Source organism: Pinus tabuliformis, chromosome 1_2 (assembly GCF_031772625.1).
Source record: "Pinus tabuliformis cultivar Carrire ecotype Pingquan chromosome 1_2, CPIR1, whole genome shotgun sequence".
NCBI lineage: Eukaryota > Viridiplantae > Streptophyta > Pinopsida > Pinales > Pinaceae > Pinus > Pinus tabuliformis.
In genome coordinates, this window is record NC_142298.1 from 358,345,585 (window position 1) to 358,360,455 (window position 14,871).

At 38.9% G+C, this 14,871-nt stretch overlaps 1 protein-coding gene across 8 annotated transcripts in view; it reads right to left on the reverse strand.

The window, feature by feature from the left end:
* The window catches only part of LOC149205854 (CBL-interacting serine/threonine-protein kinase 9-like), a 185,369-nt gene that overhangs the window by 1,048 nt on the left and 169,450 nt on the right, over positions 1 to 14,871 (reverse strand). For 6 of the 8 annotated variants that reach the window (XM_089395186.1, XM_089395188.1, XM_089395187.1 and 3 more), the window contains 2 exons: positions 1,732 to 1,851; positions 1,430 to 1,543 (listed from right to left, as the gene is read on the reverse strand). The exons of 1 other annotated variant lie outside the window; for it this stretch is intronic. In XM_089395186.1, coding sequence (XP_089251312.1) covers positions 1,430 to 1,543; positions 1,732 to 1,851 — 234 coding nt within the window. The remainder of the gene's footprint in view (positions 1 to 1,429; positions 1,544 to 1,731; positions 1,852 to 14,871) is intronic. One more of the 8 variants, XM_089395189.1, reaches the window with a different exon arrangement.

The following is a 14,871-nucleotide window of genomic DNA, read 5'->3' on the forward strand; positions in this document are numbered from 1 at the left end:
GCTGGACCTTAGAGATGTTTAATGGATCTGTTGAGCAAGGGAGACAAGTATGCAAGGACAGTAGCTTCATAGCTCCTATGGTGGCATGTACACAATTCCTGCCCTGAATTAAGGTGCCTTTAAAGGATTGAATGGTATGTACTACATATAGAAATCTGGAGGAGAATGGAGCGTTCAGGTTGTACAATGTATTACTTCAGTCTTATGATTTATCAATGTTCTGTTGGAAACTAAGTTGATTGCTGGTAGAGTGCTGTTGCATTGTTTTGTTGTAAAATAAGTTGACCGCTGGTAGAGTGCTGCTGCATTGTAACTTTGAGGGTATCTCTATTTTCGGAGCATACAGGAGAATGTTACTGTTAATTCTAGAGGCCTCTGTTCAAGGCATTTTTATGTCATGTCCTGATGGGTAGAGGTGCTTCCAAATTCACTCTGTTCTAAGCTATGGGCTAAAGAATGGTCAATGACATAATGTTATTGAATAAGACTTACATGACTTTAAGAATGGTTGGATATCTTCCTGCTAAAGAGGGAAATTTGTTGGGAAATTCTTATGATGTCATGCTTGAACAATGAAAACCATTCTGCACAGAGAAAGGTGTAATTTTTTTTGTATCCAATTGTCTTTTGGATGGTACATAAGATAGTACAGTTGGTGTAAATTGCTGAATCAGTGTTTATCACTGGAGTTAAAATATTATGATCTTAGGCATTGAATGGCCCTGTTGGGTGGAGTAAATAGTTTCTCACATTAACAGCTTGCAACCTTTGATTTCTCTTCCTCTTTACCATTATGTTTTGTGGGATATTTCTGGCCAGATGTTTTGTCGTTCTTCCTATTTGAACAATATCATTGTTGTGAGAAATAGTGGCCAGGCAGTGCAAGTGTTGGACCAAGTATTTTTTTCAGTAATAGTAGCCTTACAGCCTCTGGCTTCTTTAAAACTGGGGAGTCTTGACAAATGCCTGTCCTGAGATCTTAATTCCCGAGAGCCCTCAACAGATCCAGTATCATCTATAATGAGGAAATATTTTGAGAGATGATAAGCTCCATGCCCTATGATTGAGCCTGTAGATTGAAACTGTAGACATACTTGCAGTTTGTGCTTGGTTTGTCTTTGTCTTGTGTAGCCATATAGAGTTTACGGCCTGTAAGGATGGAGAGTTTCATTTCCATTCCTCCTTCCACCCCCCTCCCCTCCCCACCCTTGTTATTTCCTGTGAAGCTAATATTTCCAATAAACTGATCCTCTCAAGCCCGAAAACACCAACATCCCTTATCACCAGCTTGTACACGGCTCTAAATAGCAAACATGTGCTGTGTATGAATGATAGGCACATTTACAGGAACTAAAGAGGTTAATAAGCATGACAAATTGACCACAGAAGCAATCCTGCTTGGAAAGACTTAATGCATACAACACTTCACCTTGTAATCACGTCTTTTAACATTGAACCCAAGTGGCTTCACGCTCTCCTCCATCTTTGTGATGATTTCTGTAGCTGGGTGCTTAGATGTGAACCTTGCTTCCCTAGTAGCACTCTGAATAGTAGACCATAAACAATGAGTTTTTGATATATAACAAATTTATCATTTCTGACATTTTGGAATTTTACTTTTATTAATCATTGTAAAACCAGAAAATGACAAAAGGAGATCATTATTAAAAACTAGAAATTATTCATAAAACAAAAGAGATTTTAAATTAAAAAACTAAGAATTGAACACACCTGTTTTTTCTCAAACAGACCAGATAGATTCAGCCCCTTAGACAATGAAATGATATCAAATGCATTCATAAGAGAAGGTCTGCCCCCCTTCAATTCCTTCTGTTCCATTACAAGGTGTTCCTGTGTTTGGAAAAATGGCACCTTGTTACTACTTAGGTTCAACACTGATGCCAAAGAAGAAATGCACTTATATCTGAAGAATCTATCAACTGTGCCAAAAATTAACCCAAAAATTTTGGTCAGTGAAAGCCCTGGTGTGCTCGTAGAAAATAGTAAACACTGAGGCAAAGAACACTCATCATGAAAGGTGTGGGTGTAGAAAAACTTAACATAGGAAGCAGCCTAATGATTGTTGATGTTTTGGGTAGCATTAGGGGTATTTTCATGCGTGGGGCAAGTGGGCTAAGTGATGGGGCTTTGCACCCATAAACCCATGGTATTCTGATAACCCATGCTGTAGATCCATGGTATTGCACCCTTCGGGAAGGTATAAGCACAAGGGTGAGTGATTCATTCTTGTGGCTTGGCAAAAGGGCCAAGCAAGGCACAGAGATGTGCAATAGCACATGACATTGAGAGGGATGCATGAGTAATATTGCAGGTTTGCTGTGAATGAGATACTCAGTTGCGCTGGGTCCAAGGAGAGAGCATGGAGCAGCAAAGGAGATCCACATCAGCCAGTTTGATGATGGATCTAGGGCTTGATCTGCTGGATCAGATCCAGAGTAATTGTTGTATATGTTAGTTTTTGGTAGCTTGGAGGTACTTCTACGTTGATGGTGCCTAGCATATAGAAGTAACCAAGCATATTTCATTCTCTAAGCACTACACTTCATAAAGTTAAAAAGTGACTTTATGGGTTTATTAAAGTCGTGTGATTTTTCCTTACCTAATGAGAAAATACATGGTACACTTTATATTATTAAAGTGATTTTATGTTTTGAAGTGACTGTGTCATAAAGTACGTGGTACACTTTTATATTATTAAAGTGACTATGTTTTAAAGTTACTTCATGTGTCATAAAGTACATGGTACCTTTTATGTTATGAAAGTGACTAGGAGGGTCAACTAATGAAAAGGGGGTCAATGTGAGATTAGATCTCCACCATTGATCAAGAGGCTGAGATTTACTCTCAGCCCTTAATCCTAGGTTAGGTCTTTTTATTCATTATGAGAACATAAAAGGGGGAAAAGACACTTTGAGAGAGTCATTCTTCATGTGTGGGATTAGAAAAGAGGAGGCTGAGAGAAAAAGTACAACAGGAGAAGAGCTAGTACAACAAGGAAAGGACATACATTTCAAGTCTGAGTATAGCACAGAAATTGAGGTACTCTCCCAGCATTTATTGTAGCCATGTCAACGAATTTTTCAAGACAGACAGGGGCTGGGTTTCAAGGGCTGTTAGGCTGAATTAATTGCTGCCAGGAACAACATGAATTTTGGGATCTCAGGCGTGAATTCTGAGGTCTGACAAGCATTTATTGAAGCCTGTTAAAACTGCAAACCAGTGTGGAAATCGAGGCTGCCTAAGCATAGATTTGGAGGCAACCTAAGCAGAACTTTTGTAGGTTTGTATGTGCGAATTTTGAGGCAACCTGAGAAGAATCTGGGCATGGAAGTCGAGGCTTCCTGAGAAAAAAAATTGTGGGTCTGTCCACACAGATTTCAAGGCAGATTAAGGCATGAATTTCGAGACTGTATGAGCAGAAATTCAAGGTGCTGTTAGGGACAAATTTCAAGGCTGTATGTACACAGAAATCAAGAAGCTACTGAGGAACAACTACAACACATTTCCCAAGGAGTTCTGAGCAAAGAAATCAGGGAGATAAGTTGACTGTTTTGTTATAAAATACTGTTCCAAATTTCTCTTAAGAAAATTAAAAGCTCCCATCCTCACTGGTTTTCCCTTTGGGTTTTTTCTAGGGTCAGCTTGACCAAAAATTTGTGTCCTAATTTCATAAATGTTTGTGTTACTTCTCAGCAAATGTGAAAATTAGAGTAGCTCCCTTCTGTTGCCTTTTGCAATTTATATTCAAGTTTATATCAGTTGTTAATAATGAGGGGAAATGCAATAAACTTGATGCAAAAACCAAACTTTGAAACCGGGAGGGATTTGTAGTGCATAATACATATTTCCTACATGGTATCAAACCAAGTGGGTTGGACAGCTGAGAACAGTGACCAAGCAATAACATAACAACAGTTTAAACTTTAAACAGGGTTGTGTAGGACCAAACAACAGGTTAAATAGGGTTGTGTGGTTGAGAGGGAGTTGAGTTTAACCTTGGGACAGATTTGTGTTGGGTTCTTGAAGTCATGGCAACTAGGTTGACGGTGGAAGATAGGCTGAGTGGGGCTGAAAACTTTAGCCCATGAAAGAGAGATTTGTACTGGTGCTTCAGGAGTTTGAGTTGTGGGACATTGTCAAGAAGACAGTTACTGTACCCATTGATCTAGTACAACTAGCTGATTTTAACAAGAGAAATGTTAAGGCCAAAAGGCTCCTTCTTGATGCTACTAAAGATCACCTTATTCCTCATGTTTCATGGAAGACTCATGCCTTTGAAATGTGTGCAGCCTTGATCAAGCTTTTCTGGAGAATTAATGAGAACAAGAAGATGGTGTTGAGGGAAAAATTAAGGCAAGCCGAGATGATTAAAACCGACACTATATCCTCAGAGCTCACCAGGGTCACCCAAGTAAGAAATGAGTTGGCAGCTGTGGGTAGAACCATCTCTGATGAGCAGCTGGTTAGATCAGCCATGAGTGTTTTTTCCAAGGAGTGGGTTGCCGCCATTGATGGGATAGTTGCCCATGATAATCTTCTAGATTGAGGAAGAATGTGGGATGATTTCCATCAAGAGGAGATAAGGCGAAATACCAAGAACGGTGTGCAACATGGTGGGCGAGATGAGGAGAATGTTGCTCTTGCGACAAAAGGGCAAAGGTAAGGTAAGGTAAAGGGAAGTGGGGGCTTTGCTTCTGAAAAGGACACTAGCAATGTCAAGTCCTTTGCATGTCACGAGTTTGGCCATTATGTAGGCCAATGTCCGAATAAGAGGAAAAGTTGTTGAAGAATCTAGGGCAATGAGATGTAGAGTGATTCCTTGGGACTAGATAACAATTTGTGAAGTCCTTTTACAATTTGTCTTTGTTAGCTTAATCTTCTTCTTCTCTTATTAATGCATGTGTGTACTTCATCAAACTGCTATCAAAAACATAAAACAAGAAAACAAGATATTGGCTCTTTGCCAGGGCCAAAACCTCTCTTCTCTTGAGAGGAAAACCCTTCGATAAGTTTTCTCTTATTGAAGCTTCTTTCTTGATCAATGCCAAACCCTAGACCCTTGACAAGAATATCCTCCAAGCACAAGTCAAGTCCTTCCTCCTTTCTGCACTTTGTTTCCTAGCATTTCCTTCTTACAACACTTCGTTTCCCAACACTTCGTCCTCCTTCCAACTGTTGTTAGATCTTGTCGCACATGCTCTAGAAGAGATACCTTTGATGAGACCCTTTCCTTATGATGATCCCTTCCTTCTCTTCACCAACCAACGAACTTGTATGACTGTAATGGGAGGGCTGTTATGACAGCAGAGACAACCTCCTCTTCGCACATGTGACTGTATTCCTTGTGATATTGACCTCTTCCTTCTTCGCTTGAGTGAGAGGCCTTATAGGCCTACTTAGATTGCCCAACCAACGAAGTTATGTGACTGTGATAGTAGTGCTGTAATGACTGTAGGAAGAGGCTCTTTCCTTCACATGTATGACTGTAATAAGCCCTAGAACAGACCTCTAAGGCTCGATGTTTCTTCCTCCTCCTTTGTTGTCCTTGGAGACCCTTTTCTCGTCCTTTTGTTACCCTTTACTTGCCTCCTTACTTCGCTGATTTCAGAGATATAAATGCATTGTCTTTAGAGGAGTGGAAAACCTCTATATATAGAGGACTCTCCCTCCTTTAGGCCAACTTGTCTTCTTTGCTACAGATGGGTTCTTTTGATGGTGCCTTTGCTTGGAGGTGACTTCTTTGACTCTAATACATAAGTATACCTATAGTAACATGCCCTTAAGGTCTTCAACATAATTCTTTTGACTCTTTGACTCACCTATAGCACTTTAACATGTGCTAGACCTATTTCAATGAGCAAGAAACTCATTGACATATATTATAAAAATAATATTTCTTTTCTTGAATAAATACAAATATCAAAAGTACATTTATGAAAACTAAACCTAGTTACATTTCCTTCAACACTCCCTCTTAACTAGGGAGGTATTCATACAACATTACAAGGTGTTTGGCTATTTTTCAATCTTGAAGAATTCACATAAGAGAAACTGGATTGGCAATCCATCTGTTATAGCATCATAGTAACCAACATTGTATCCACAACAAGGCCTTGACTAACAACTCTATCTCTCAATAGATCAGAGCACAATGTTGGCGAGACCAATGACATATAGACACCATAGTCATTGTCTCTCAAGGTACATACCCACCCGGGTGTTCACTGAGTATGACATTCTAGGACTATTCTTATCTTGGGTTCCCAACCCTCAAAGAATATCAGTCCTCTTGCCTACTCTTGTCTTGAATGTCCTACACATCCTCAAAGAGTATCGAATGCCAGATGATTACCCAATCCTCCCATTCTTTCTTCACAAGCGAAGACAAGAATGTTGTGTCTATTCCTTCCTCCAAAATGAGGAAGACATACCCAAGTTTCCTTTGACAGGTAACTTGCCCAAGTTCCTTTGAGAACTTGTCAAAACTCCCTCTTAGCTAGGGACTTGTCCATACATCAGCAACTTCTTCTTCGTGGGTCCTTCAACTGCTCGATTTTCTTCTTTCCTTCGATGTCATGAAGTCTTTGTTCGAACTTCCTTTTTGGTAGGGCACCATCCATCGATCACTTTCCTTCCTGGTTATTCATGTCATTGCTTCCTTCGTGGAAAGTGGCCTTCTTGTCATATATCAAGTTCTCTTGTCATCTTGTCTATGCTTTGGACTACTCTTCACATGGATGTTTCTTTGTACTTGCTTGTTCCCATGCTTTGATCTAGTAGCCCTTCATGACTTCATCCTGATATTGCTTCAACATTAAATGGTGCTTTTGTTGGATGGCTTTTTCATCATGACATCTTCGTAGAGTAGAATCAGTTATCTGCATCTTTCATATCTCCAAGGCCTTCATAGGTGTCAAGGGTCCTTTGATCTTTTTCTTCCTTTGTCAGAGTTGTCATGCCTTCTTTCGAGAGATGTCTTCAATGTATCTTGTCAGATAGTGATTCTTTGTGATCATGGTGTTCTTCACATGCTTGATCTCTTTCTTCATTTGCTTCTTCATGGAGAGATTGGTCAACCACCTTCTACTCCTTGTGGGAGCACTTCTTCATTGCTTGCTTTTAGGACCAGTCAACATTTCTTCTTCACATGTTTCTTAGTCAATAATTTTATACTCCTTATGTGAGTATTTCCTTTTGTTGACCTTCATTGCATTGTAGTACATGCCTTTGAGCATGTCATTGATGAAAAAGATTCTTCCCTACTTGATCATGTTATAGAACTATTCCCATGACTCAATAATATACATATAATAACATGACTAAAATTTGATGCATACATACCTCATCTTGGTTCTCCTTTGATCATCTTAGCTTCATTTGGTTATCCTTGGTGTGGCCCTTCTTGCTTCATCTTAGCTTGCCTTCATATCATCCTTTTCTTGAATCCCATGAATGGGATTCCCAATGAGACATCTGCTTTTGTTTATGAATCTTCTTTTGAAGATTCCATCATAGGATCTTGAAGACCCTTACCCTGCAAATGTTTCTTTCTTTTTGATGATGGAGGTCTCCTAAGATTCTTAATCATGATCAATTTTTTCATTGTGGATGAGGTCCTATTCTAGTTATGCTCCTTCTACATGAATATCTTGAGCTATATCTACCATGCCTCTATATTCTAGAAGATATTTCTAACCCAGCATTTAGTTCTATTTATAAATGCTCCTTTTACATCATGCTTCTAGATTCTAGAAGATGTTTCTAGCCATGCAATTTTATTCTATTCCTACATGCTCCTATACTACTCAAAACTTTGAACAAAGACTTTAAGTACAGAAGTAGACTTAGTCATAGTAGAGATTCGGAGGATCTTCCTTCTTTTGCTTCTTGCCTTCTTTTATTGCTTGAGTCATATGAGCTTCTTCCCATTTTCTCTTGTTGTTGTTGTCCTTCTTAAGTTTAGGACAATTCCTTTTGTAGTGTCCATATTCTTGGCATCCAAAACATTGGATTTTGGACATGTCTTTGTTGTTTGTTCTTCATGGACCAAATTTGCCAAATTTTCCCTTTCTCTTAACCATGGTAGCAAATGCTTGCTCCTTTGATCCCACGTCTTCCTTAGCTTTGAGTCTAGATTCCTCTATCTTGCATAGAGACCACATTTCACTTAGTGTGGTAGCTTCCTTCTTGGCATATATGTGAAGTTGCCCCAGTCCTCAAGTAGAGCATTGAGTACTATGGTTGTCATTTCTTTGTCGGACATGACTTCCACTAGCTTTTGAAGTTGATTCCTCACCTCAGAGATTTTCATGAAGTAGGGAGCTATTGCTTCCTTTGTTATCATCACTTTGTATAATTCATTCCTTAGAGATATCACTTCTCCGACTGTGGATACTGAGAATAGCTCTACTAGCTTATCATAAATTTATTTTGATGTCTCAAATTTGGAGACATAAGGAATGAGAGAGTCCTTAATAAATTCTATTAGAATCCTTTGAGCTCGTCTCATCCTTATTATATTTGGCTAAGGCTTGAGTTTGTTCCTTAGCAGGGATAGTGATATTCCCTTTGATATGTTCTAAAAGTTCATTCTCCTTGAGAAGTAGATCAATCCTCTTCTTTCATGCAAGAAAGTTATTGGTACCTACCAATTTGTTGTTTTCCTTGCAAAAAGACATTGATGTATATTCAGAAGGGGACATATACTTGATAAGTTTTGAAATGTAGTTGATTCCTTTTCTCTTTGAAGTCTTGATGGCTTGCTTTCCTTGAATCTTGATGTTCCTCAAGATGTTTTCTCCAAGTGGATTTGCTTGATGATTTGTGGCTTGATGTAGATCCCTCTTTGATCTACTCTTCTTTGTAGGTGCCTTTATATACAACTCTTCTTCTATCTTTGTAGTCTCCCCTGATGAATGACAGATGATAGACATTCTTATCCTTGATGTGATAAAGGCTTCTTCGCTTGATGTTTCAACTTTTGTAGATGTCCTTCCTTGATGAGTGTTCTTAAGCTGCCCTTTCCTTGATGTGTCACCTTAGCTCCGATACCATGTTGAAGAATCTAGGGCAATGAGATGTAGAGTGAATCTTCGAGACTAGATAACAATTTGTGAAGTCTTTTTACAGTTTGTCTTTGTTAGCTTAATCTTATCTTCTCTTATTAATGCATGTGTGTGTACTTCATCAAACTGCTATCAAAAACATAAAATAAGAACACAAGATATTGGCTCTCTGCCAGAGCCAAAACCTCTCTTCTCTTGAGAGGAAAACTTGTCGATAAGTTTTCTTTTATTGAAGCTTCTTTCTTGATCAATGCCAAACCTTAGACCCTTGACAAGAATATCCTCCAAGCACAAGTCAAGTCCTTCCTCCTTTCTGCACTTTGTTCCCCAACACTTCCTTCTTCTGGCACTTCGTTTCCCAACACTTCGTCCTCCTTCCAACTGTTGTTAGATCTTGTTGCACTTTCTCTAGAAGAGATACCTTTGATGAGACCCTTTCCTTATGATGATCCCTTCCTTCCCTTCACCAAACAACAAACTTGTATGACTATAATGGGAGGGTTGTTATGACAGCAGAGACAACCTCCTTCTCTTCGCACATGTGATTGTATTCCTTGTGATATTGACCTCTTCCTTCTTCGCTTGAGTGAGAGGCCTTATAGGCCTACTTAGATTACCCAACCAACAAAGTTATGTGACTGTAATAGTAGTGCTGCAATGACCGCAGGAAGAGGCTCTTTCCTTTGCACGTGTGACTGTAATAAGCCCTAGAACAAAGCTCTAAGGCTCGGTGTTTCTTCCTCCCTGATTTCAGAGATATGAATTCGTTGTCTTTAGAGGAGTGGACAACCTCTATATATAGAGGACTCTCCCTCCTTTAGGCCGACTTGTAGATTGCAGGCTGACTTGTCTTCTTTGCTTCGGATGGGTTCTTTTGATGGTGCCTTTGCTTGGAGGAGACTTGACTTTGCTTGGAGGTGACTTCTTTGACTCTATAAATAAGCATACCTATAGTAACATGCCCTTAAAGTCTTCAACATAATTCTTTTGACTCTTTGACTCACCTATAGCACTTTAACATGTGCTAGACCTATTTCAATATGCAAGAAACTCATTGACATATATTATAAAAATAATATTTATTTTCTTGAATAGATACAACTACCAAAAGTACATTTATGAAGACCGAACCTAGTTACATTTCCTTCAACAAAAGCAAGGAGGAGGACAAGGGCCAGGTCGCTGCATCAACTAAGGTTGATGAGTTTTCGGAAAAGTTTGAGAAGGAATTATCCTTAGTATTTTATGTTTTGAGTAGTGTTGCTAAGAGTGAGGAAACTGGTACATGGGTTGTGAATAGCGGGGCATCACACCGCACGATAGGGACTAGAGCTATGTTCTCGAGTCTTATAGATATTGACTCAAACATGCAAGTTGATAGTGGAATTAACACCACACATGTGGTGAGGGGGATTAGATACGTGAGGTTCCAGTTGAAGTCAAGAGGGTATCTAGAGGTGGCCAATGTGTTAACTATTGAAAAGTGTAACTATGTTCGGTCTTCATAATGACATGTAGTTATGATTTTATGTAATAGATGAAAGGAAGAAAAATAAAATTATTGTAATGCTTGCATCATGGGTTTCATGAGCAAGAGATTTTATTTGTAGTTCAGGCTCCCACTGAGAGCTCTTAGGGATATTGTCATCTAGTTACAAAAGTCTAAAGAGTCACTGTCATGTATTGAACGCATGTTACACATTGTAAAGAGTCAAATTTGCTTTGTATAATTTACCCTCGAAGACCTTGTCACTAGCCCTCATGAAGTTGGCCTACAAAGGAAGGATTATTTTAGAAAGGTGAAGTCGGCCTACTTCAAGGGATCATGTCGGCCTAACAGTGATGAACCAACCACGATATATAGCAGTGCTCGGCCTCATTTGGAGGACTTGAATTCGGTGAAGAAAGTCTCAAAGAAGAAGTGCGAAAATTATACTAAGAAAGATCTTCAAGATCAGCGAAGGAAGAAGATAAGAAGAGTGAAGGAGGTGACATCATTGAAAGACTATTTCTAGGCTATTACTCGGCTTCCTCACACCTGCGAAGATCACAGATCTGAAGCAAGCCAAAGGTTGCAATCATACATAGGTGTTCTTGGTTGGGTGGAAATCTTCGCTAAAGGAATCCGAGTAAGATAGAGAAAAGAGTCTCTCTCTTGAAGAAATTATTCAAGGAACAAATCTGATCTAGGGTTTCTGTGGTAAAGAAAAGAGTTGTAGACTTACAAGTAGAGATTCTGAAGGAAGCCGAGAAGAGAAAGAAGAAGGGCATCATTGATCCAAGGAGGTTTGTGACTTGGTCTTGGAAGGGCTCTCATGTCAAGGGTCTTTGTCATGGTCTTGGTACTCATCAATTGAAGGTTCTATAAGAAGAATTTGTTTGGGTTTTCCTATCAAAGAGTGAGAGGTTTTGGCCCTCGCTAACAACTTATATACTGTGTCTCTTTATTGTTCATGAATTGGTAATTGTCTTGATGAAAAGGACACAATAATAACTCAAGAAGAGAAGACCATAATCAAGAAGTAAAAAGACTATCACAAGCAATTATCTAATCTAGAGAAATCATCTATCCACTGATGCCCCAGACTTCTCAACATGGAATCAAAGCTAAGGTGACAAAGTCAAGAAAGGAGCATCTTATCAAGGGACACTCAAGGATCGAATCTTGAGAAAGACACCAAGGCAAGTTGAAGGGTATCAAGGTGTAATCGAGATCTACATAAAAATGTCAAACCCTAGATCAAAGAAGAAGTACACACCAACAAAAGTTTTGGGAACCTCTAGTCATCATCAAAAGACCACAAAGACCCTCATCAAGTTGAAGAGATCTACAAAGCAAGGTAGCCCAAAGTATAGACATCCAAGAGAAGCACTTCAAGGACAAAGATCACATCATCTTGGAGAAATTTGAAACCCTAGAAGCATTTCTGGATCTGCACTCATTCACCACCGAAGAAGTCGAAGTATCTTGAAGGCTAGTTATCTAAAGAAGGCTAAAGGCATTGTCATCATCTTCAAAAGGCTATAAGGAAAGTTCCCTCTCATTGAAGCAAATCCCCTCCCTTATCCTTAAAGAAGATCTGAGGAAGCATCAAGACATCCTCATCAATCACCATCAACACAGGGATCAAGTTGAAGATCTTATCTTCACTTGACAAGTACCTTTTCTTCTATAATCTAATCTAGTAAAATGACTTCATTTTGCAAGGAGATCTATAAGCTGGTTGGGTCATCGAACTTCCTTGCATGGAAAAGAAGGATAGACATAGTCCTCAAAGAAAATGAAGTCATTGATCATGTCCATGGAAAGGTCTCCAAACCACCCAAAGATCAAGCACTATCTGAATACATGGAAAGGGAACTAAGGGCTCAAAATATTCTTATAAAATCTATCAAAGATCCCCTCATTCCCTATATAGCCAAGCTGGAGATATCAAAAGAGATATATGATAAGCTGGTAGAACTATTCTCTGAAAGTGCAATAAGAAAGATCATATCACTTAGATCTGATCTATATAAATTGAAGGTATCAAAGGATGAATGGATATCTACTTGTCTCTCAAAAGCATCTCAAATAAGAACTCAACTGCAAGATCTAGGAGAGATGATATCTGATAAAGAAATGATCTCCATTGTTCTAAATGCATTAACTGATGCACAAGGCAACCTCGTATCTAATGCCCATAAGGAAAAGGAAGTTATCCCATTCAACAACTTGTGGTTTCTATGCAAGATAGAAGAAAACAGGTCGAAGGGAGAAAGTGATGAAGGACAAAGAGAAAGGGGTCAAACAGTTAATAAAAGAAAGGGAAAGTTTGGTAAATTTGGTCCTCAAAAGAAAAAGAAGAACATGGCTAAGGTTCACTACTATGGATGTCAAGAATATGGGCACTATAGAATAAATTGTCCTAAACTTAAAAGGGACAATAACAAGAGAAATAAGGAAGAAGCCCATATTACCGAAGAAGTGGAAGAACCTGAGATGAAGAAGCCTAAGAAGGAGGAAGTAAGTGATCTCTACTATGCGTGAGATAATCTCCTTCATTAATACTACTCTTCTGTTGTAGATAGGAAGTGTTGACCCCGCCGCCTACACCCACCTACAAGTCAGTGAGAAAATCCTTCAACCCCACAAGGTGTGGTTGGTGGCAAGGAACTCATAGAAGGGTCTGTCAAACTAATCTCGACTCTCTCTTCATGCTTATCTTATGATGGTTATTGTTCATAGCAGTTTTTGCTTATAAATCTTAAAGAGATAATCTATTTAACTCTAACAATTCTCCTAGAAACTCACATCCTTTTTAACTTAACTTTTCATTAAGGACCACCCCCCTTAGCTAACCTAGGAGATAGCTCAAATGGAGAGAGTCGTGATTAGTTTGGCAACCCCTTCTCTGAGTTCCCTGCCACCAACCACATCTTGTGGGGTTGAAGGCTTTTCTCACTAACTTGTAGGTAGGTGTAGGCAGCAGGGTCAACATGAAGCATTGTAAATAAGATAGGATGCATCATATTAGAAATTGGCATTAGAAGAGCTCGTAATCAACATGAAGGATGTTTGGAAAAAAAATCTATGGTAGGAAACCTCATTGAAAGCTCAAGGAAGAAGTCATCTAGGACAAGGCTCATCATACATTAGTCAAAAGGAAACATCTGCAGGATAGGCAAGATCCTCAAGATTCTCTGATGGAATCTTCATTGTAAGGTTCACCGATCATTAGGGGAAGCTAGTGTTTCATCAAGAATTCCAAACTTTTGGAATCCATGGGATGATGGTATGATGACATAACAAAGAAGCAGATCAAGGGAATGAAGCTACTTCATTCAAAGAAAGATGTTGCAAGAAGTTTGGATGACACAAAGCAAAGATGAGGTATGTATGTTAATATTTGATATTATGGAAGTCATGTCATATGGTTGCAGACAACATGGATCAATGCTCTATCTTTAGAAGCATGATCAAAGAAAGGATCTCCTCCCTCGAAGGGATGCAAGAATGCATGGGTTGTGAAAATTCGAGAATCCCACCCAAATCACCTACTGCAGCAACTGATTAAACTTCTCCTATCTGTTAAATACTGAAACAAATTATTTATTGTTTCCTACAACAAATATCGAAGCTAACACATTGCAACTTTCACTTAATTAATTAATTTACCCAAAACAAGAACAAAACAAATAGAGAAAGATGCACAAGTGACAATATTTTTTGGACAAATGTCCCCGGAAAAACCCAATGTGGAAAAACCAGTGCAACAACTTTGAGGGTTTTATATTATTAAGCAGTAGTTTCTTAATACAACTCTGTATGCCCTTTCAGCAATCCAGTTACAGAAAAAATAAACTGGCAGAAAAACTTAGAGAGATTACTTCACTCTACCCAGCAATTCCGACTGTTCCAGCAGCTGAACCAACTGTCCTCGACGATCTCTGCGTTGGCTCTGCGTAGTGTTGATTTTAGGTAGCATCGGATGTGCTCTAGCCTTGAAAATTGGTGGAGAGGCTAAGGCACGTGAGATCTCCAAGACCCAGAAATTGTTTGGAGAAATTCCACCCATATGAGGATTTATTAAAATAATTAATATTTTTAATGGGTTCCTAAGTCTAAACATAGGAAAATAAAAAATATTATGTGTATCAATAAAATATGGGGGAGAAAGTTCTAAAGTGACGAGGATCAAGCCAGTTCTAATCTTATCGATTGATTAGAGACTTAATCTCAGCCGTTGATTCGTCAATAGGAAAAGTATAAGAGGAGGCTTGAGGGTTAGTTGGAGACACACCA